This window comes from Alnus glutinosa, chromosome 14 (assembly GCF_958979055.1).
Source record: "Alnus glutinosa chromosome 14, dhAlnGlut1.1, whole genome shotgun sequence".
NCBI classification, from domain to species: Eukaryota; Viridiplantae; Streptophyta; class Magnoliopsida; order Fagales; family Betulaceae; genus Alnus; species Alnus glutinosa.
In genome coordinates this window covers 16,457,421-16,481,229 of record NC_084899.1, presented here as the reverse complement: position 1 = coordinate 16,481,229, position 23,809 = coordinate 16,457,421, and the positions used below count along the sequence as shown (strand labels likewise).

The 23,809-nt window shown below is 35.8% G+C and overlaps 1 protein-coding gene across 3 annotated transcripts in view; it reads right to left on the bottom strand.

Annotated features, from left to right (window-relative positions):
• Positions 1–2,342: 2,342 nt before the first annotated feature.
• The window catches only part of LOC133857442 (uncharacterized), a 38,534-nt gene continuing 17,067 nt past the window's right edge, over positions 2,343–23,809 (bottom strand). Inside the window, exons 1-3 of one of the 3 annotated variants that reach the window (XM_062292711.1) lie at positions 5,835–6,056; positions 5,650–5,738; positions 2,343–2,775 (exon numbers count right to left, since the gene is read on the bottom strand). In XM_062292711.1, coding sequence (XP_062148695.1) covers positions 2,647–2,775; positions 5,650–5,738; positions 5,835–6,009 — 393 coding nt within the window. In that variant the 5' untranslated portion in view covers positions 6,010–6,056 and the 3' untranslated portion in view covers positions 2,343–2,646. Of the gene's footprint in view, positions 2,776–5,649; positions 5,739–5,834; positions 6,057–23,809 lie in introns of those variants that run through there. The other 2 variants (XM_062292712.1, XM_062292710.1) reach the window with 2 other exon arrangements.

The window sequence follows — 23,809 nt, the reverse complement described above, 5'->3', positions numbered from 1 at the left end:
TATATATGCTCAGCTTATCATTTATAAAAATTTACAATTACATTGTTTGAGTTGCAACATAAACGTAAAACTATATAGTCAGTGATAAGGAAAGTAATTGCTAGCTGTACAATTCAAAATGTCTAAACTAAAACAGAACAAAGATAATAAAGATGTCATCGTAGTCCATTATCCAATGTTTTAGAATTTGAATGAATGTTATCTTGGGCCGGTGCTGATAACTATGGAGAGCTAGCAAGTAAACTTGAGGACAAATTCAACTTCTGTGACAGACTTGGTGGTAGACTTGGAGAAGAGTTCGACCCTTGTGAATTGCTAACAGAAACTTTATCTTCTTGAACTTATGTTTGATTACTTGACAGTGTGGAACTCGGCTTGTCTGCATCTTCTCCAGTAACTGAAGCTCTTTCGTCTGCAACTGAATCCTCTACATTCTATACTTTAATAGCCCCCCTCAAGGTGATGGGGAAGAACTACCATCAACTTTGACTTTTAAAACAGAAATCTAGCAGCAGCTAGATAAACCTTTGGTAAATATATCTGCCACCTTATCTTTAGTAGAGATGAATTTGACTATTATTTCGGTTAAGAACCTTTTCGCAAACAATTCTATATCTTACTCTGCAGTGTAGATTAAATGGTTGTTGCCAATATCATGGATGGAATGACGAAGTGAAATAAAGCAAATAATATAGAACCTGATGTGATTCTGAATAGCTATTTCGGTTGTGACAAATGGACATGTTTGGATACTAAGGAAAAGATAAAAAATAAATAAATAAAAGGGATATGTTTGGCAGGATTTCTGATTCTGACCTGACCCGACTTTTAAATATATCCTAACCTTTCCTCTCATTTTTCTTCTCTCTACCTCTCTATGTCGCAGCCCCAGCTTACAGTCTCTCTTCTCTCAACTTCTTCTCTTAGATATGTTCAAAGGTCTTCTTCAGTCTCCATACACTACAAAAAAAAAAATAGCAGTTATTGACGGTTTTTTTTCTAGACGGTTTTTACAATTATTGACGGTTTTTTTTCTAGACGGTTCAGAAACAGTCTAGGATTAAATTTTGTTGACACTTTTTAGAAAAACATTAGGAATGAAAAAGTTTACAAATGGTTTTTTGAAAACTATCTGCAAAAAAATAATTCATGACGAATTTTTTTTAAAACCGTTAATTTTTTTTGACGGTTTGGAAACCATCTAGAAATGGAAATTTACTGACGGTTTGACCAAATTCACTCAAATTCCTTCTTAAAAACAAAAATAAAATATTTTGAAAACCAGGATAAGAACGCTTCAGCCATTCTTTCTTCCCCAAAATTTTTCCCCCCAATCTTTCCCTCCTTCCTCTCTCCATCTCCTCCCTCCACCCCACCAACCGCCATCTACCAGCTGAGCACAGTTGACCACTGCCACCAATACAATCGACCATCTCTAACAAAAAAGGTACCGTTTCCAATTCCCCCAAAATCTTTCCCTTATTCTCGTTGTTGATTTTTGGGTCTTCTTTTTAGCATGGGTTTGCTTTTTGGGTTTGATTCCGTTGTTGGTTTTTTGGGTCTTCTTTTGTGATTTCGTTGTTGCGTTTTGGGTTAATTACTGGGAAGATCCTTCGGACGAGACGAAGAAAAACGTACACTGAAGACAACGACTACTACAGACGAAGGGAAATCGAATGAGGAAGGAAAATCAATTGAAGACGAAGAGACAATATACAGATGAAGAAAAATCCTGAGAAATCAAGAGAAATGGACAAGAATCATGTACAATGGTAAGGAGATGAACCAAATGATTTGTGAAAGATTTTTAGAGACCCGGGAGATGAACGCAGTGATTTTCGATGATTTTCGGTGAATTTTCGACAGAACCTAAAAGCTATGACCGCACTATCGGTAGTGCTTTGATGACCGCAGGATATTAATGATATTAATATTAAAAAAAAATATATTATTAATTCTAGACGGTTTTACCTAAACCGTCCAAAATTTATTCTTGATGGTTTGGGAAAAAGCGTCAGGAATCAATTCCTGACGCTTTTATCCAAACCATCTAAACGGTTTTGCCCAAACCGTCCAGAATAAACCGTTAGGAATTGATTCCTGACTGTTTGTCACCTATTCTGGACAGTTTAAAACGGTCCAAAAATAGAGGATTTTTTACAACAATACTTAGATCTCTTCGTCGTTCATCCTCGATCGTAGACGAAGATTTGTTCTTTGCTTTACATGGAAGTTGGCATCACAAAAAAATCCTATAGCTGCTCTTTGACACGAACAAGAAGCTTTCAATAGAAGTGTACCAAAGCTGCATTACTACATATTGACGGGACAAAGTAATAATGTCTCATAAAAGAGCAACAATAACATGAATTATAGTGTCAAAATCATTCATTTACAAACACATGTACAAAGAAAAATTCATTTAGCTGTTGTAATTAAAACTTGGGTCGAGAAAATTCACTTTACCAGGTAACATATGACAAATCATACTGATTTTCATAAGAACTAGTTGGAAATAATTCAAAATGGACAACAGATAAGTGATCTGCAAATCTAGCTTCGCTTGGTCAGGTGTAACTAGCAAAGCTCATCAGGGACAAGTTCATGGACAGAAATCACCAATCACCTTCACTCATTTTTCCAACACTAGCATTTCGAAACTTTGTCCAAAGCATGGAAAACACTTTGTATAGTTACCTCCTCTACAATCACTACCTTGTCTCTTGATTTAGAACCACAACCTATCGATACTTGCCTTCTTTTCACCCCTAAAACCTGTTACTGGAGAAGAATGAAGACTTAGAACTTTCAATGAATATAACCTAATTAAACCACTATGCAAGGTTAAACTGGGAAGTAATGTCATTGATGGAAAAAGAAAACAAAAAGAATTCCACAGAAAAATACCAAGCTAAGCTTTTGACCACATTAGTGACATTAATTTAATCAGCCACTTGAAACTTTGGTATCCTATTGAGTAAAGCACGCATGAGGAAAACCCAAATACAGCAACCAAAAACTCCCACTTACGAACACATCACAACGATACAAACGCGCGTAAAACATGATAACAATCACAGGCTCAATATCACAATCACATGTACATCACAAGGCTCACTTAATATCACATGCACTAAATGCATCACACTGCCCAACAAACTATACTTATTCCTAGTTTCTTCAGTAGCTCTCGTGGTTTGAAATAAGGTGATTCTTTGTCTCCTTTGCCTTTTGTCATTCTTATGGAGGCTTTGACAGTCATCCTAGGGAAGATTCTCACTATGGACAACCTAAGAAAAGAGTAGTAGACCTTTTTGCTTGTGGGAGAGGGTTGGGAGGCAATCCTTAGAGCGCAGCAGTGTGGAAGATGGTTCTATCCTACCTTTTATGGTGTAGAAGTTTAGAAGACCGTCAGAGGATGATGGTGGAACTTAAGTCTTTCTTTTTCAAAACTCTTTACTATTGGACAGCTGCTTTGGATCTCAATTTGCTTCATATTTCTTTTTAGTTGTTCTCTATTTCTAGCCAGGTGTTTCTCCTGTATACTCCACTCCCTATGTACTTGAGTTGTGGCTTTTGAGATTTTAATGATATAAGGTTTACATTTTAAAAAATAAAAAGAAACTTGTAGTCTCTAGAATATCCTTGTACTGCAACTAGATTTTTAATTATTGGGAGGACTGTATTTTTTTTCCTTTGAGGTTCTTTTTAAGTCTAGACCAACAGTGTAATATTTGGCAGGTGAAGATGGCAGTGAAAATATCTAAAAAGAGTAGTCTCGTTAGTTTCTAGAGAGAGAGAGAGAGAGTGGCTATGGAGTGGTGATGAGCTTTTTTTTCTAACATATCAGTCACTAACCATTCACTTGAGTAACAATTGATCTTCCAACCTACCTTCAGTACACATATAGACACCTCATGAAATGTTCTTGAAGATATCATATTTCTACAGCAAAAAGTGAACATCTCCATTTATGAGTCAAAAGGCATCATTTAAATGCTTTTTCACCAACTAAAGAAAGATATCACTCACAACAATCTTATCACCAACATGGAAGCTACTTGGGTCATGAATTCTCATTAGGCAATTTCACTCTAGTATGGTCTCCTCTATCTTAGTAGGCGCCTTTTCATCCTTATCTCATTCATTCAATTCAAATCGCTTTGGCATTTTAACCTACTCTTCAAACATCTAGTCCTAACTTTTCTTTACTCAAACTACTTTATCTTATCAGCTATGACGAGAAGTATATGGTTTGACAAATGATCTAAAGTTCAAACACTCTTCCTTAAAGCATAACCTTGAAAACTATTCCTCTTCACTTATAACCCTTTAGTGCAACTCTCACATATTTATAATCGCTAAGCTATCATGGGATAAAGGTTTAGTGGGTAAAATATAACACATTTTAAAACTTACTGCCATGTTGAGTTAGCAAGTACTAGCTTGAGAGGAACCAAGAAATTCATGGTTTTCTTACCAAAAAAATGTGAGTAGTGGGGTAACTCAAGCCCTTAAATTAAGAACGGACAAACATTTTGTAGCAACTAATTCATAGTATTAACAACTCTCCTCTAACTGAAATGATGTTCATATTTAGCCATCTGATTTCAGTATGAGGTTGATCTTTATCACATACAAAGCAAATAACATGTCTAGTTATTACTACTGCAAAACACAATATAACGGAAAAAATACACATACCCCCCTCAAACCACTACTCCATTGTCAATGTGCCCAACAAACTACCAATTGTGTCAATGTCCCCCTATACTACCAAAAAATGTCAATGTCCCTTTAAAGCCGACAAAAGATAAAAATAACCCTAAAAAAGTTTCACAAAGACAAATATATCCTTTATAAATTCGAAAAATAAAATAAAATGAAAAAAATAATTAGTAAAAATAAAAAACCTACAACACTAATGCTGTAGTTTATTTTTATAGCACCTAAGCCAAATCCATATTCCTTTCTCCATCAAACCTAGACCTGTGGTCCAATAAGTGTTTTAATATTGCTCAAAATGAACCAGCAAATAAACGAGTAAAATGAAACAAATCTTGATTTCTGTTGAGGCTTGAGGTTTGGTGTGACCTATAGACCAAATTTTACGTAAATCAAAATCCAATGTGCTCAGACTCTTCACAAAAATTATTACATCCGACTAAAGAATCTCATCCTCAAGGTATAATCTTTCAACAAACAAAGCTTTGGGAACTGATATATTTGAACAATGGAGAAAATTCCTTAAAGGAAATGTGTGAGTATTCCTTAATTTAGCGGTTCACTAAATCAGATACTTTGGACCAAGAAAGCCATCTGAAACAATTTTCCTGTAATCTTTCGGGTTAAAAATAAAGAAAATTTGACACTAATCTAATTTCTTATCATATACTCACCGCTTTGTATTTATCAAACGCCCACAAGCGCACACACTTGCACGACAGCAAAAATTCTAGAAATTCTGACCCGAACTCGTCCTATGCTAATTATTATGGCCTTTCAAACGTCACATTAAGCATTTTATATGCAAAGGAGAAATTGTGAGCCACTATTACTGAAAAAGCGTATTGGTGTACATTAAAACCAAATAAATAATTAAAAAATAAAAAGACAGAAAGAAGAAGAAGAAGAAGTAATCAGACTGACCGAGCTAATGAAATCAAGTAGTGCGGCGTTAGCTTCTCCGTCCTTCGCCGGCGCGTCTATTTGCACCCCCACCGCCTCGTCACTCAAATCTATATTTCACATTTAACCAAAATCAAAATCAAAATAGGAATACAGTCTCACACACACACACACACACATAAACAGATACACGCGCGCTTAGAGACCTGTGATGGAGGAGGTTTTGGAGCCCGGCTTGGCGTGGATGGTGATGGCGACAGAGGAGGGAGGGATGGAACGAATACAGGAAGGGAAATCGTTAGGTTGTGCGGAGGGTGAGGACTTTGCTGACTCTGCGGGTTTGGCCTTTGCTTTCTCCTTCTTGCCCTTCGATGGTGCCATATTTCTTTCTCTTCTTCCTCTCTTTTCTGAACAATTCGAATTTTGTTGATTGCGGTCCCCTATGCTTTGTGCCAAAGATCTCTTAGGCCCAGGCCCAGGCCCAGGCCAAGGTTAATTGGTTCCAATTTTGGTGGTTTTGGCAGGTCCATCTTATTCTTTAAAAGTTTTTGTAAGAATAAAATAACGAAAAAAATAATATTTAACCTATACTTTTTCACTTTTAAGTCTCTTTTCAATTTTAAAAATAAGGTTCTTAAATTTTACTCAAGTTTTAAATTGGCCTATCTATTATTTTATCGTCAAATTTAACGAATTTATAATTGTCACGTGTCTCATTTGACACACGTCAAGGTCTATCTTAGCGTCAAAGTTAATGATTTTTTCTCTAACGCTACAAATCAAGAAGATTAAGATGACTAAAGAAGATAGTTTTTGTTTTTAGAGTTTGGGTCATTTTTTTTTTCTTTTTCTTTTTTAATAGATGATTTAGCGCTTAATGATATGACATTTATATTAGGTGTTGATATGAACGTTAGTTTGTCAATTGAGACACACATGACATATGACAAACCATTCATTTTGACGGAAAAAAATGATAGAGAGACCTATTTAATTAAAATCTGGACAAAACTTAAAGACCATATTTTTAGAATTAGAAACCCAATGCCTAAATTCAAATCAGAGAAAAACCTAAGAGTTAAATATGATTTTTTCCAGAAAATAAACCTCATTTTTAAGTTTTGTTTTAAAACACAGTTTTAGGCTTCTTCTTTTTTTAAGATTAAAAATTCAAATAATTAATTTTTAAGTTTTTTATGATATGAACTCATTTAACACAACTTTTTACGTACTAAAAAAAAAACTTTTTACACTCTTTAACACATTCTTAAACAATGTCTTAGTCTTTACTATTTTTTCCATGTATATTTGTTTTAAGGGGAAAGTAACACTTTACCCCCCCTGATGTATCCACCCATTGGCAATTTGACGTCCAATGTTCAATTTTTGATAGATGACCCCCCTGAAGTTGTATCTGTGTGCCACCGTGGACCTTCCGTCCACATGCCCGTCATTTTAGACGGAACCCGTGTCACGTGCAGCGCACGGTCACGTTTAACACAGTTTCCATCCCCAAATTACCCCCGACATTATTTAACCCACACATATCATTGTCTCGTGCCCCTCCAAAACATCACTTTCAAAATTTGTTCCCCACTCGACTTCACTCTCCCACTCAAAAGGAAGAAGGCGACAAAGAAGGTGACATCGATTTCCCAATTTTGGTCCCCACTCGACACCGATATTCTCTCAACCAAACCGAACAAGCAGGGGAATGTCTTTTTCATTCATTTTTTTTTTTGTGATTTCTATATAGCTTAGGGTTTGTCGGCATTTAGGTTTTGAAGAGTGGGTGGGGTGCATAGTAACTATCGAGTTTTTGGGGGGTTTCGGTTGTATGGGATTTGTTTACTAATTTCTAGGGTTTTGGGGTTGTTGGGGATTTGGGATAAAAACATTACAACTGTCTAGAATTTGGGGGTTTCGGGAATTTGGGGGTTTCGGTTGACACTGATTTGAGTTGAGAGTTTGTATTTTGTTTGCATAGTTTAATTGTGCTTTAATGACATAGGTCAAATAGAAAATGCACAAAAACTTAAGAAATTAGATATATAAAATATCAAACCTGTTCTCCCCAACTGGGTAAATATACAATCTAAAATCTCTCTCAGACAAGGTGAAAAACAATTAAACATTGCCACTATAGAGCTTGAAAAGTAATTAATTACATCTTTGTTAAGCAAATTGAGAAAACGGATTAAGGGGGAACACCAATCACATAGTACTTCCATAATTATTACGTCTTTAAGATTTCAAAATAGCATATTAAGACGACAACAATTTGGCAGAATGGCAATGGAAGTCTGAGTAGAAACTGAAATCTAATGTGAGGAACTAAGCCAAAATAGGTAACTCAGAGTTTTTTCATCTACAAAAATAGCAACACAATCTAGCATACCTTTCAAGCATATTGAGATACATAGACAACTCAGTCACTTCAATAAAAAATTTATCAAATAAGTCCTTTACCTTTTCACAAATAAATAAATCACAGCACACACAAGCCAAAAAATAAAAAAAAAAAGGCACAATTTATATATAAAAAAAAAAAAAAGATCATGGAAAGCTAGCAATAAATAGTAGGTATAACTCTCATCCAAATCCAACTAATTAACAAACTAATTAGCTAACTTTCAGTAGTAGGTTAAAGTCAGTCCAATCATAAACTAACCAAGGAAGAAATAACTCAAAACATTCTAAAACTAACCAATGATGTAGTCCAAGCATCCAAAGCATATAGTGGTCCCATGTTCTCTCTTGGTGCATAACATATTAATTCCCTGGGGGCATATTGAGGGCAGTGGGTTCATAGCTTATTTTTCCTTTGATGAATTATGTTGTAAATGTAATGTAAAATTAAAATTGTATACTAGTGGTCCCCTAGTCCAATTGATAATGTAATATTTTTGAATGTGTAGGATGAAATTGGTGTTTAAGATAAATTATGAGGGTAGGTTCGACAGAGCATATGGAGTCATCTATTCGGAGGGTGAAATGGTTGTTCATCCTCAAAGTGTTGATCCGGATAGTTTTACTTTTTCTATGCTTGAGTCGATTGTGGAACAATATGAGTACAATCCGGGTGACTTAATTTACTTTAGAGACCCCAATAAAGATCTAGTTATGGGTTTGCATCTAGTGTCCTCGGATTATGATGTGCATTATATGTCATCGGTACATGTGGAGAACAATGTTGTTGAACTGTATATTGTTTCTTTCCAAGATGATGGGGATGGGGAAAGTGGGGAAGGTGGGGAAGAGGAAGATGTTCGAGGTAGGGTTGCTCTTAATGATCCATGGTGGGATGATAAAATTAGCGATGATGAAGACGTTTTTGAAATTAATTATGATGTCAATAGGGCTGGCCCCTCAACTTATGAGTGTGTGGAGGATGATGGGGAGAATGGGGATGGGAATGAGAGTGAGGATGGGGATGGGAGTGGGGATGGGGATGGGAATGGTAGTGAGGATGGGGATGGGTTTGAGGGTGGTGCTGGAGTTGAGGGTAGGAGTGGGCCATCTACATCTGAGGGTAGAAGTGGGCTATCTACATCTGACCACAGCATGCAATCATTTGAAGATGTTGAGGTGGTTGACAATGTTTCTGAAATGGGTAGAAGTGACATCCTGTTGTCACCACCTGTTAGTGATGAAGATTCTGGTGGGATTTCATCTAATCTTGGTTCGGAGTTCCATGCGATGGACCTTGTCAATCCAACCTTAAAGCTGGGGATGAAATTTTCTAGTTTACAGCTGTTCAGAGAAGCTGTTAAGCAATACAACGTACAAAGGGACAAAGACATACAGTTTGTAAAAAATGAAAGAGCTAGATTTGTTGCTGTTTGTAGAGATCCCTCTTGTGACTACAGAGTCTATGGTAGACAGATGAGTGATGAGCAGTCTTTCGAAGTAAGGTCATTAAGACCTAAACACTCTTGTACTCGTGTATACAAGAGCTCAATTGTAAATTCTAGGTGGATATCAGATAAGTTGTTTGACAAGTTTAAGATTCAACCAGACATGCCACTTGAGGTGATACAAGATGAAGTGAAGAGAAGATGGAACGTAGAAGTGACCAAGAGCCAAATGTATAGGGGTCGAAGAAGGGCAAGAAAGCAGATTTTTGGTAATCTGGGTCAACAGTACAGCAGGTTATGGGATTACTGTGAAACTTTAAGGCAAACAAACAAGGGCAACTGTGTTATGATGAAGGTTGAAAGACCTACCTCTGCCTCGGAACCTATGTTCCAAAGACTTTATATGTCCCTGGCAGCCATGAAGCAAGGGTTCCTGGAGGGTTGTAGGCCTGTTATCGGCCTAGATGGGTGCTTTCTGAAGGGTCCATACAAGGGAACACTACTAGTTGTAGTTGGCAGAGATGCCAACAACAACATGTACCCTATTGCAATTGCCGTTGTGGAAGCTGAGATAAAAGAGAGCTGGACTTGGTTCTTGGAGTGCATTGTTTCAGACCTTGGGTCCCATGCGAGGCACGTTAGGCCTACTTTCATTTCTAATCGGCAGAAGGTTAGCTTTATTACTTATATAACTTTTTTTTTTTTAGAATTTTAAATAATCTTACATTTTATTACTTACATAATTTTACCTTGGAATGATGCAGGGTCTTATTCCAAGCTTTGATGCTGTTATACCTACGGCAAACCACTGGATATGTGTAAGGCATTATATGCCAATTTTTGGGATAAAGGGTTTAGAAGGGTGGCACTGAAGGAATTATTGTCGGCTACAGCATCGGCTTACACTGATATTGAGTTCAGATATCACATGGAAGAGATTAAGAAGTTGAATCCTGCGGCCTTCGAATATCTAGAGAAGATTGACCCCAGAGGATGGTCAAGATCATGGTTCAATGACTATCCAAAGTGCGACCTTCTTGTCAACAACATCTCTGAGTGTTTCAACTCATATATCCTCAAGGCTCGTGAGAAGCCGATTATGACAATGTTGGAGATGATTAGGAAGCAACTTCAAAGAAGGTACCAACTAAAAAGAGATGGCATTAAAACTTTGAAGGGCAAGTTGTGCCCTAGAATTGTTGACAAGTTTGAGGCGATTGGGGAAGAGGCAGCAAACTGTCTTTCCCGTTATGCTGGTGATGACCTCTTTGAAGTAGAGCAGGGACGTAGAACGTATGTCGTGGATTTGGGGAAGAGGACATATGGGTGCAGGAAGTGGGAGATGACTGGGATCCCATGTGCACATGCACATTCTGCAATTACCTTCCATGGACACAAACTAGAAGATTATGTGGATCACTGCTATAGCATTGAGATGTACAAAAAGGCGTATGCTCCCATTATATATCTAGTTCTTAGTGAGGAACAGTGGATTCGGACCAACCACGGTGTTTTGGAACCGCCTAGATTACGAGTGACCCCAGGCAGACCTCAAAAGGGTAGGACAAGAGCTCCTGATGAGTCAAGAGATCCCAAGAATCCTCACAGGATGAGGAAGTTTGGATTGAGGGGTAAATGTGGTTATTGCAAAATGTTGGGCCACAATAGCAGGACTTGTCCAAGTAAGAAGCAGCCCGCTACAGAGGTTGAGTTGCCTACTCCACCCCCGGCCAGTGTGAGTTTAATACCCAATTGTATTTTGTTGTTATTGATGCTTACATGGTTTGGATTACTTACCTTTGGCATTTTTTTTTTCTTCATCATGGTGGGGTTCAGACCCCGAGTGAAGGATGCAACAGTAGTATCAGGGAGGGCACAAATCCAGCGAAGAACAATAAAAGGGGAGGTGCACAGCCACATAACAAAAGAGTAAGCATAGGGTCCCATTTTTTAGTAATATATTGCACACTTGCATGATATTGATTAATCCTATTTGTTTGTGTTTATTAGACAAGTGCAAGGAAAGGTGTAAGTACAGGTGTTTCAACACCTGGTTGTAGTAGGAATACACAACAACCAACTGCACCACCTTCTTCATCTGTGCAAAGAGATGTGGTATTTATCTGCTACTTTACTTTATTCTTGTTTTTCTATAACTTCACATGTATCAGTCTTTTGACTATTTATTTAACATTCTAACTGGCACTAAACTGATGGCAGGAAAATACTAAGGAATTAACACTTCCAAGCTGGAATAGGCAACCTCCTGCACCTGCACCTAGACCACCTCCACCACCCAGGAGGATGTCAAGCAGACTGAAAGTTCCAATATATCCCAAACCACCAGTTTGGATTGACCTTACTGAAAGAACAACTGATGGATGCGAAGGGAAAGTGTATGGTAAAACCCCAGCAACCCCAGCTGTGATATCGTCAACGGTTGCCAAGGAGAAAGGGAACAGTAAAAAAAGAATGGTGCATTCGATTGAGAAAGGGATACAGATCATGGCTCAAAGATGAAGAAGAAAAGGCCAGAGTGGAAGCATTGATTAGCTCTATTTATTTTTCTTTTTTTGGTGTAATGTTTTATTTTGGACAATGAAATATATGTGTTTGGAGGTAGGGTTGCATGGTAAAAACTGCAGGGTTTTTTGGACAATGAAATGTGCAATGTAATTATAAGGTTGGAGGTAGGGTTGCATCTTTTTTCCATTTCTATGTGCGATGTAATTATGTGTTTAGAGGTACAATTTGTTTTTGGGTAGTGCATTGTTGATTTGTGTGAAAAGCGTGATGCAATTGTGTTTGATACCAACAGTTTTGTTCTCAGACTGGTATGACAAATATGGAAGATTAGATGAGGCTAAGAAACTCTATGTTGAGACTAGGAGACAGATATTCTTCTACTTAATTCTATGATTTACCTCCATATGACTGCTTGCAATAATGCACAATTTCTCTTGTTCAAGGAAAATGAAAAGGGACTATGGCCTGGCTCCTTAACGCTGCCCTACTTGTAACACACATATTTATGCAATGGCCATTGGGGATGAGACTTATGATAAGTTGATAACAAACCATAGCTAATAAATGTTACGTAAAATAGTAACAAAAAATAACCAACTACCAAATTACATACATCCCTTCATGTTTAGGTTACAAACTTGTGTCCAAAAGATCAACAATTCTAGGGCACATACAAAAAATAACCAACTACCAAATCACATACATCCCTTTATGTTTAAGTTACAAACTTGTGTCCAAAAGATCAACAATTCTAGAGCACATACAAAAAATAACCAACTACCAAATCACATACATCCCTTCGTGTTTAGGTTACAAATTTGTGTCCAAAAGATCAACCCTATACACATACAAAAAATGGCCTACATTACAACATAAAAATGAGGCCTACATTACAACATAACATGGCATACATTACATCGAAAAGGTCTACATTACAAAACAAAAGGCCATTGTCTTTAAGGTAACAACATACGACCACGTCCAACTTCAAATGCACCCTTTGAAGTTGATCCTGCATTAAAAGATACGCCACGATCAATATCCATGTACATAGAATTATTTTCCTATAATTTTTCTTCATTGCTTGATACTTGATCTGCCCAATCTCGATTTCTTTACGAAGGGCGGCATTTTCAATCTCCATCTTTGCCTCCGCCTTTGCAACTTCAGTTTCAACCATTATACGACATTGTTCAGCTGCTTCACTCTCCATCTTCTCCTTAAACTTTGCAACTTCGGCTTCAACCATTGTACGACAGCGGTCGGCTTCTTGAATCAAACTTACATGCCATTCCCGCAAACGGCCTACTACCCTCTCTCCATATTGACACATTTTAGGATCAATCCATTCCCAAAAACCACATGCCCGATTTATCTATAAAACTCCCCACCAAAAAAAAAAAAAAAAAAAAAAAGAGTAAATAAAATAAGAACATTCCCTCAACCCTAAAAACAAACCACAACACCAAATGTACCTATAAATTAGAATAAAATTGCACTTAAAATGTTAAACAAAACTGCACTTAAAATGTTAGGACCATTTTAATAAACTACATTTTAAACAACTACAACTACTAAGAAACTACATTTTCAATCATCTCTATTCTTATGCATTAACAATTACAATTTCATGCAAAAACTCATACCTACATTAACAAAACAGTAGATTCGGACAGTTCATTAACAACTCAGTATTTCCCAAGAATCTCCATCAAGCCTCCCATAATTCGGCAGATTGGTTGTGTGCGTGTTTTAATTTTTGTTTCCTTTAAACAAAAACTCATGAAATAATTGTTTTTTATTGTTCCAAAATCAAGGAAACCCATAAATGCGAATTAATTTTCCAAATCCAAAAGTTATGAACACTTCCCACTTTAACAATGGGCACAACCTAAACCCTAATATTCAAAATACTAAAAATCTGCAACATCCCCATCATATACATTTACAGTTAATGAGAGTTTTAGTTAGACTTATACCTTGTAATTCTCGCATTTTCGAAACCTTCTACTGAAATTTTTTTCGGTGTACGAGGTTAACACACAAGCCGGACGCTCGCAATAACAGAGTGGCTTCACTGTAGATGTTGCCCAACTCATTGAAGAATCTGACTCTGAGGTAGCAGTCCCTGACGGTCCAGACGGTTGCATTATCGGCAATAGCAGGACTTCGAAACCTAATTTCTCCAGCTCCTACGGTCTGTTTCGGTGTGGGAGAAGACAAGAAATAAACCAACAAGTCCCCACAATGTTCCGACAATATAAGTGATATTTGGGTTGAGTGGGTTAGATGATGTCGGGGGTAATTTGAGGATGGAAACTGTGTTAAACGTGACCGTACGCTGCACGTGACACGGTTTCCATCTAAAATGACGGGCATGTGGACGGAAGGTCCACGGTGGCACACAGATACAACTTCAGGGGGGTCATCTACCAAAACTTGAACATTGGGCGTCAAATTGCCAATGGGTGGATACATCAGGGGGGTAAAGTGTACTTTCCCCTTGTTTTAATTATCTTTTTCTAAGAAGATTTGACGGAAGGTTTCTATTAAAATGATATTCAAATGGTAGATCATTTCTAACATCACATGGAACCTACTTCGTACGCAAACATGTGGAGATCATTTTATTCTAGCTCTTGAGAACTAACCGGAAGGGCGGCATTGGAATTTGAATATAATTTCATTCCAGCTTCTTATGTTCTTATTAATATCCATCGCTATTAATCCTAAATAAGCATGATTCCTAATTACCAAACGTACCTGTAAAACTGTTGGAAAAGCTGTTTTGGTTTTCATACCCAAAACAAAGTATTGTATTCATATTTATATTCAATTTTTATTATTATTATTATTATTTTGATTAAATAAAGATAAGGGTTACAGAGAAGATATTTTTCACCCATGATCCAAAAGTAAGAAGAGGTAGACAATCTTATAAACGAAAACGAAAAAAGAAAAAAGAAAAAAAAGAGGTGAGTTCCCCAACAATAAACGCAAAACAAACTAAAATAATGTTGAAATAATTACAAATGGTAGGAAATTGGTCAAACAAATGACCCGATTCTCTCAAGGGGCCGCACAAAGCAGTTACAGAAACTGGGCTTGGCAATTCGAGTTCACGGGTCGGGTTTGTGTCAACCTGACCGACCCGATTACACAATCGGGTCCAACACGAACTCGACCCGATTATTAATTGGGTTGAATTATTAAACACGAACACGACCCTATTGTAACCGAGTTACCAGAACACAACTCGGGTAACCCGTTGTGAAGAAGGCAAGAAGCTTCGTCCGAGACTCCGAATCGTGACAATCGTCCGAAGAAGAAGAAGAAGGATGAAGGATCGTCTTCGACTTTTTGTCTAAACCCCAATCCGCGTTCCCACCCCAGAAGGCCAGACGGCAAAACCCCAATTTGTCTGAACCCCAAACAACACAATCTAATGAGAGAAGCAATCCAATCCGGCAATCCCTATGGTTTCCAAACCCAGATCTCACAGGAAACCGTGTTTACAGCCAACAAGCACCAAATCTAGGGCTCCCAAGTTCGCGAATCAAAAACTCGAAAAGACAGCGCTGAACCTCAGATAGCGTGAACAGTGAACGAGCCATTGGGGACGATGTCGTTTTGAAGGGTTGCGTGGTGGAGCTTAACTTCGACTTCAAGAGCTGAACTTCGACGATCGTGGCTGCGTGAACAGTGAATGAGTAAAATGAAAAGGAAACAAGTGAAAGTGAAAAGGCCCGACTAGGTTTCCTCATTCCTGAAGTTTCTATATTTTTTATTTATTTATTTTATATATATATATAATGTAACCGTGTTATTATCATGTCTGGCGGGTCACCCGTGACTTGATTATGACCTGAATCCGGTTATCTCAAACCCAAACCCTATATTTTCGTGTTGTATTCGTGTCGAGTTCGCGGGTTGTGTCAAAAATTGCTAACCCTAATAGAAATTAAAGATATACAGATTAAGACAAGCCTATTTGTATTCCTACTTGAGAACAACAACCACCAGAAGGTGGCTAAAGCGGTAAAAGCATTGTTAGAGTTCAAATCTGTGACTGGAAAAAAAAAAAAAAAAAAAAAAAAAAAAAAAAAAAAGGAGGTATTAACACAAATTCAAATACATGAATCTTCCCTAAAATGCGACAATAACCCAAGTAAATAAAAAATAAAAAAAAAAAGAAAAAATAAAAAAAAAAAAAGAAAAAAGGTTCAAAACACAACAACAACCGGGACTGGTGGAGCGGAAGCGAAAGTCCACACAAAGGCATGAAAGATCCATGCACTGCCCGCATGAGAGACACCCTCCGACGATAAGGACGGAAGTTATAGTAGGTGAATAAATGAAATAAGTGATATAGGGGACATTAAAAGCCAACAATATATTGGAAATATTTTTCCTTGAAAGCTTTTTATCCTTTCTCAATGAAAATGGGGTGAACATTGATGAAGTTGAGGTATTTGGTAGGTTCTGCTTCTAGGCGATACTGATATATACATGGCTTCTAGAATGGGGATGCTTATTGCTTTCAAGTTATTTAGTTTTCAATTATATATGTACATGAATATATATTCCAAATAATGATGTCTTGCTTTTAACATTTGACATTGTCATTAATCGATCTGCTTTATTTGATATTAGATGTGTTCTTGTAGATCATGTATGCGGGGGACAATTTTATTGTAACACACTTATCTCGTATTGAAAAAAATGAGTAATAGACTACATAGTGTTGGTGGTTTATAAAGATAGATATGAGTATTAAGTTCTACATTACTTAGTTATTAGGTAAAACTATGTCAAATTGACTAGTCATTTTGAGGTTATAGCACAAATGTAGCTAACGTTTTTTTTTTGGATTGTTACAGTCAGCGTAGATATAACTAATACTTTTTTCTAAGTCGTTATAGTCATCATTCTTGAAGATCCAATTGAGAGGTATCTTTTTAAGTAATTACCTGAGAAAGTTAAATAATTTATGAGATGAAAATTTTATGGCAAAATGATTAGCCAGTGTGATTTGAATAATAGTTTTCAACTATAGATAATGTTTTTTTGTAGTTACTAGAAGCAAATATTGCACCGTCAAGACCGCATATGCAAATACAAATGCAGATAGTGCTAATAACTATCTCAATCCGGAACCACATTTTCATTCCTAGTATGGAATTTTTTATTTTTTATTTTTTTTTGGGGGGGGGGGGGGGGGGGTTGTAGACTTGTAGCTGAACTCAAATACCCAATGAACCAAACGCCACGAAAAATTTTATTCCAAAAAAGGTTAATGTCATTTACATGGTAAAGGACATTAAAACATGCCTCAATTTTTACGTCATTTGGTCTTAAACGACATAAATTATTGTCGTTCGGCATTCAATGGACATAATTTTATTTTTTTACCATTATACATGTGGGAATGACAATTCTAAGAAAGATTGGAAGAATGTACACCATACACGTATTGAAATAAATGAGTGATGACTATTCAATTGATGATATTTCGGATCTGCCACGGCTTTGGACGTTGAGAAGGCCAGTAGGAATTAGTAAAAGGCTCTCAATATTTTTCATAAATCCAATTATTAATCCAAAGTAATCCTAAGGCTTTAAACATTTACATGCTCTACCTGCTCACTATAGAGAAATAATACAAGTTTTCTTTGCTAAATTTTTTCTGAGAGTAGAATATTTTAGCACGTCAGGAATTGTTAAGCAATAAGAAGCTTTCAATTAAGTAGATGGCATGGCTATCACCGCGACAAAGTTTTCTTCGTAATTTTCTTGATGAAAGATAAATACATGTTTAACATGAAACATAATATTTGACTAGTGTAAAGAAGGAAGAAGAAGAAAGCAGGACGCGTATAGAGAGAGATGTTGGGGGTGAGGTTTGAAGTATGAAGAACAGCAAATTATTCATCGGTAGCTGTGAAGTCCACTCTTGGACAGTGCGTTTAGAATGGGAAAGTGTGCGCAGTTAATGGAGGACAGTCTGGCAGATTAAAGGGTGAAGAGGTGAAAAGCATCGTTTTGTATAATAGACTAAATGTGGTGTAAAGCCTGGCAGACTAATATTTGCTTAATGTGGTGTAAACGCACGTTTTGTAATAGGACTTGTAAAAGATGGTTATCTGTTATCTGTTGCCTGTTGGGCCTATTAGTTAGGTTGTTAACAAATCCATTAGGTATAGGAGTCCACCCAACTACTGAGTTGGGTACTGAATATCAGTATCTTGTTTTTGTAACTGAAACTCTTGGAGCTTTTTGGTTGAACTTGAATCGGCCATATTTGTATCCCTTTTCTTAAACAATTAATAAAGTTCATTCATTCCATCCATATTTTTACAATTCATCCATCAGTCATCTTTTATATTTCAAATACAAGAAAATTCATTACAATTAGTACAAGAGCCTCAATCTTGCAATGGCCGAAGGAACCCGAATGGCTCATCTCTCAGATTTTGTAAGGCAGTGTGAAGAAACAATAAAGCAAGGGGCAACACTTGCAACATCAGATGGATCAGCTCGCAGAATCGATCAAGGTGTTGGTAGCTGCTCAAAACAAAACAGCATTATTGTTAGATAAAATTGGAAAACTCATGAATGGGAGGCAAGTTGCGGAAGATTATGAGGAAGGAGAGAAGTTAGAGGTTTTGAAGAAAATGAGATTCATGAGGAAGAAAGAAGAAGACACGGAAGAAGATATGAAGAAGATGATCAACCATGGGTTGAACAACCTATTCATCTAGAAGAGAGAAGGTATGCTTGAAGATATGAGGAGCATGATTAATTGGTGGATAGAATGTACATACCAGGTCTGCAAGGTTGAATTTTCCAAGTTTTGATTGGGATAATCCAACTGGTTGGATCTGTAAGGTGGAGTAGTTCTTTGATCATTACCAGACTCTAGCACGTCAAAGACTCAAGATGACTTCATTTCACATGGAGGGAGAAGCCTTGATTTGGTTCAAAGATTTTGAAGAATGTGGTTATTTCACTCATTGGGAGGCTTTTACCAAAGCTTTTTTCGCTTTTACATTTTGGTTCGGCCTATGATGATCCAATGGAGGCATTGACTAGGCTGAGGTAAACTTCGACTACAACTCTGTATATGAATCAGTTTGAAGTGCTTTCCAATAGACTTTGAGGATTATCCGAGAAGTATAAGTTGAGCTCCATCATGAGTGGCTTGAAAGATGAAATCAGGTTTCCTCTTCACTTGCTGAATCCACAAAAGCTCAATGTTGCTTTTGGATTGGCTAAGATCCAAGAAGAGTATGTGCTGAATTCAAGAAAATCCTCTAATTCAGTAACTACACATCAACAAATAATCAACAATCAGGAGGGCTGGCAACAGAGTAGAAGTAATCAAACAGGCAGTTCCAAGTTAAAAGGAGGTAATCGAAACGAAAACTTCTCTAATACTGGTCAAAAATCTAATCTTCCTATTCAAAGGATATTCTCTGTTCGGATGGCAGAAAAAAAAAAGAAAAAAAAAAAAGAAAAAGGAAGAAAGGCCACTGTTATACATGTGATGAGAAGTAGAATCCAAGCCATATATGTACTAAAGGTAAAAAATTTCTAATGGAGGGTTGTTAATTGATCAAAGAAAATTTTGATGAAGGAGACATAGATGCAAATCAGAATTATGAGTTTGAAGAGGAGGAAAAAGGCTTCAATGAAGTTCCTGAAATATCACTACATGCCTTTACATGTTCTCCTAATCCTAGAACTATGAGGTTGGTGGGTTGGATTAAATATTAGGGAGTTATAATTCTGATAGATTCTTGGCAGTTCTCACCAATTTTTGGATAAATTAATCATCTCAAAAATTGCATTGTAAATACAGCAAGCGAATAATATTTTAGTGAAGGTGGCTAATGGGCAGATTATTCATGCTAAAGGAAAATGCAATAATTTGGTAGTTCAAATGCAAGGCAACACTTTTTTAGCTGATTTTTACATTTTGCCTTTAGGTGAGTGTGACATGAAGTAAGTAAATACTTACAAAACTGATTTCACTTGAACAAGCGATATGTCAACGTACTAAGGTGCTTTACTTTTCAAAATAATACGTCTTGAGCCTACTAACTTTATAACATGTTTAAACTGCTTCAAATGGTTAAATGCCTATATATGATTTTCTTAAAGTAAATGAACAATATATATATTGTATAACATGGTACACCCGTACGTGCGGTATTACAGTCATAGGCTTACTATTAAAGGGCTTGACCCTATAATCACAGAGATTTACTTTTATGTTTGACCTTGAATCCAATGGTTTTTTTGTAATGGTCGCACCTGTTGGGGATTATGCGCTAATCAAAGTATGCGCAACGGAATACCGATCCCATGAAAAAAATTTCTTCAAGATAAATAAGGCTAGATTAATTAAACTAACATATTTAGGGTATTTAAAATTGAAATCGGCCTCTCCGAGGCTACTAGGGCCAGTTGACTTTAGATGATTTGTTCATTGCATGTTGAATGGTGAACGTATTCTTCGTATTCTTGACTCAACTTCCAAATCTTTTCTCTGATGACTAAATATGACTATAAGTGTAGACTCACAACTTGAAGTAGTAAATTAGTGTAAATAATACTTCACAATGCTCCTCTATTTATAGACTTGGATTTACACTTATGATAGGGTTAGGGGCCAATAAGATAGAGTTATAGCATAGATAGGATAAGAGTCATATGAAGAGTAGAATTTCACCTCCTATCTTATAGGGTGCATGGCCAAGTGGGAATGAAACACTCTCATTGGCCATGCACCACATGGCCACGGGGTTATTATTGTCTCCCCATGCGTCCAAAGCTAGGGTTTTATCTTTACTTAAGTCTTTTGAAATTAATTCCAAGAGCCCATAGTTTTCAAATGCTTATGCTCATAGGAAATTAATTCCTTAGCCTATAACGCTTTAGCCCATAAAAAATTAATTCTTAAGCACAATCATCTATAAGTAATAAGCAACATAGGAACAAAATTCATTTGGTCCATGTTTAATAAAATAAAACAATCCAAATAAATAAATACATAACCGAGACACATAGCATATAGTCAATTTAGATCAGCTTAAATAGGGACCTAAAGGAAATATATATATATATAATTATCTTTAAATAGGTTTGTGACAATATCACACGTTCTTATTAAATCACAATTAATTCCACTAAACAAATGTGACTGCACTCAAACATGTATTTTCAAATTAATAAATTAACCCCCACGACGTACTTATTTATTACATTTTATCCCTATATGAAATCATTCTGTAGTTGAACCTAAGTCAATACACTTTTATTTAGTTCACTACCTATTTTCCTCAATACTCCTGATTTAATTACATCACAACAAGAAATTTGATCATTAACGGCCACATTATTAGCGGCCAGTGCATAATGGCCGCTAATGATCAAATTATTAGCGGCCACCTAATTGTGGCCGCTAAAAATGGACGTGAATACACAAAAATATTAATATTAACGTTGAAATTCGGGTCGCCGCTAATAAGTGGTTGCTAATAACTTGGCGGGAATTCGCAGGAAATTCTGGGAAGCTATTAGCGGCAACATTATTCGCTCTAATAACAAAACTATTAGCAGCGAGATATTGTCGCGCCACTTATATAAATGGCCTCTATTTTATAAGTGGCTGCTAAATTTTTTTTTAAAATTTAGTTCCACTTTTACAAAAACAAATTTACAAACTGATGTGACATTTTAAATAAAGACTAAAATGCCCTCACGTGTTTTTTTTTTATACAGCTTAGAAAAAAAATAAAAATAAAATTTCTTTTAGTGTATTTTTAGTAAAGTTTTTTTTATTATAAATGGACCATTCTATTCAATTTTTAGTAAAGATTCAATTTTTACATTTAAATTATTTGGTCGTTGAACAATTAATTTTAAACTATAGTTTGTTATACAAAATCAAAGGGTCTTGTCATCTCTTCCCTATTCATGGAAGGTTATTCTCGTTATTTCTCACAAAAGTCTAGGTACAACCATAAGTTGCGGAATGTTGAGGATTTTTCCATTTCCGTTGACTCAAACTTTATCTTGCATGGGTACTCAATACTAAAATTACTGAAGTCACTAATTAATTGATGGCAGCTCAAAATACAATTTGAAGGAAATGACAAGATTCAATTCCTTGCTTGTTATCAACCGTGATATAACATGCTTTGGATTTTTTATTCATCTTGGTGCTCTAGTCTCATCGATCATGGTAAGATCGAATAATCATACAAACTTGGCTCTATGGATTCTGTATTAGTATGATCAATCCCAATAAGAACATCCGATCGATAATTTTGTAGCTATTTCGATCGATCATGACTCTATGAAGCCTTTATTATTATTATTATTGTTGTTGTTATTGTTGTTGTCATCATTGTACACTAGAACTATCAATCGTAATACAAACATCCGATCAATCATTTTGCATTAGTCCGATTGATTGTGATAAGACCATCCGAACGATCCTTGTGCATAAGACCGATACTTGTGAATTGATCCTAATGCATATTAGTTCGATCGATCATGATATAATCGCATGATCAATCGAACATTCGATCAATTCTAGTGCATTAGTTCGATCTAACTTGACTCCATTAATTTTGCTTTAGAATGATCAGTCACGATAAGAACATTTGATCGATCCTTTTGCAGCTATTTCAATCAATCATGACTCTATAGATTTTTTACTATTCTTGTACATTAGAACTGTCAATCATAGTACAAACATCCGATCGATTGTGATAAGATTGTTGGATGGATTGAACATTAAATTGATCTAACATCTGATTGATCCCAAGCACTAGTCCGATCCATCGTGATATACTTTAGCCCCCTAAACTATGACCACATTTTCATTTAGGCCTTCAAAATTTAAAATTTGACATCGGGGCCCCCTAAACTAATACCGCGTGTCAAATTAGACACTTTGTCATTTTTATGCTCAAAATGACCTTGAAGTTATTAAAAAAACTACCATTTGATAAAAATGAAAATTATTAAAAAATAAACAAAATGGGGAAAAGTAAAAATACCAAAAAGGGGTGGCCTTTTTCATATTAGCTCCATTGATTTTTGTTATTTTTTTTTTCATTTTTTTTAATAACTCCAAGGGTATTTTGGGTAGACAAATGGAACCGTATCTAATTTGACGTACAAAGGTAGTTCAAGGGCCCCGGATGCCACTTTTTAAAATTTGGTGGTGTAAATGAAAATGCAATGTCGATTACAACAATATATATATATATATTAAAAATATAAATAAATAAACTTAATTATTTTTTGTAATCAACCCATGTCGCGTTTTTATTGGGTATGATGTGATAAACTAAAAATAAAAACAAAAAAACAAAAAAACTTAAATTCTATTTTTAAATTGAGAAGAATTTCGGTTGATTAAAATTTTAATTTTCTTTTTTTTTTTAATCTTTCTTGGAATAAAAATATGAACTCTTTTTTTTTTTTTTTTTTTTTTTTTTTTAATAAAAATTAGATTTACTCATTTAAAAAAAAATCAATTTTTTGTAATTTTTTTTAAATTATTAACAGAATTTTTGTCATATAACAAAAAAAAAAATTGGTTTTTAAGTTTTTTTAAATCCTATTTTTATAATATATATATAATTCTTAATAAATAGCGGCGACATATAAAAGTCACCGCGATTAACTACTTATCAGCGACGACTTAAATTGTTGCCGCTATAAACTATTTATCAGCGGCAACTTAAAATGTCGCCACTATTAACAAAAAAAAAAAATAA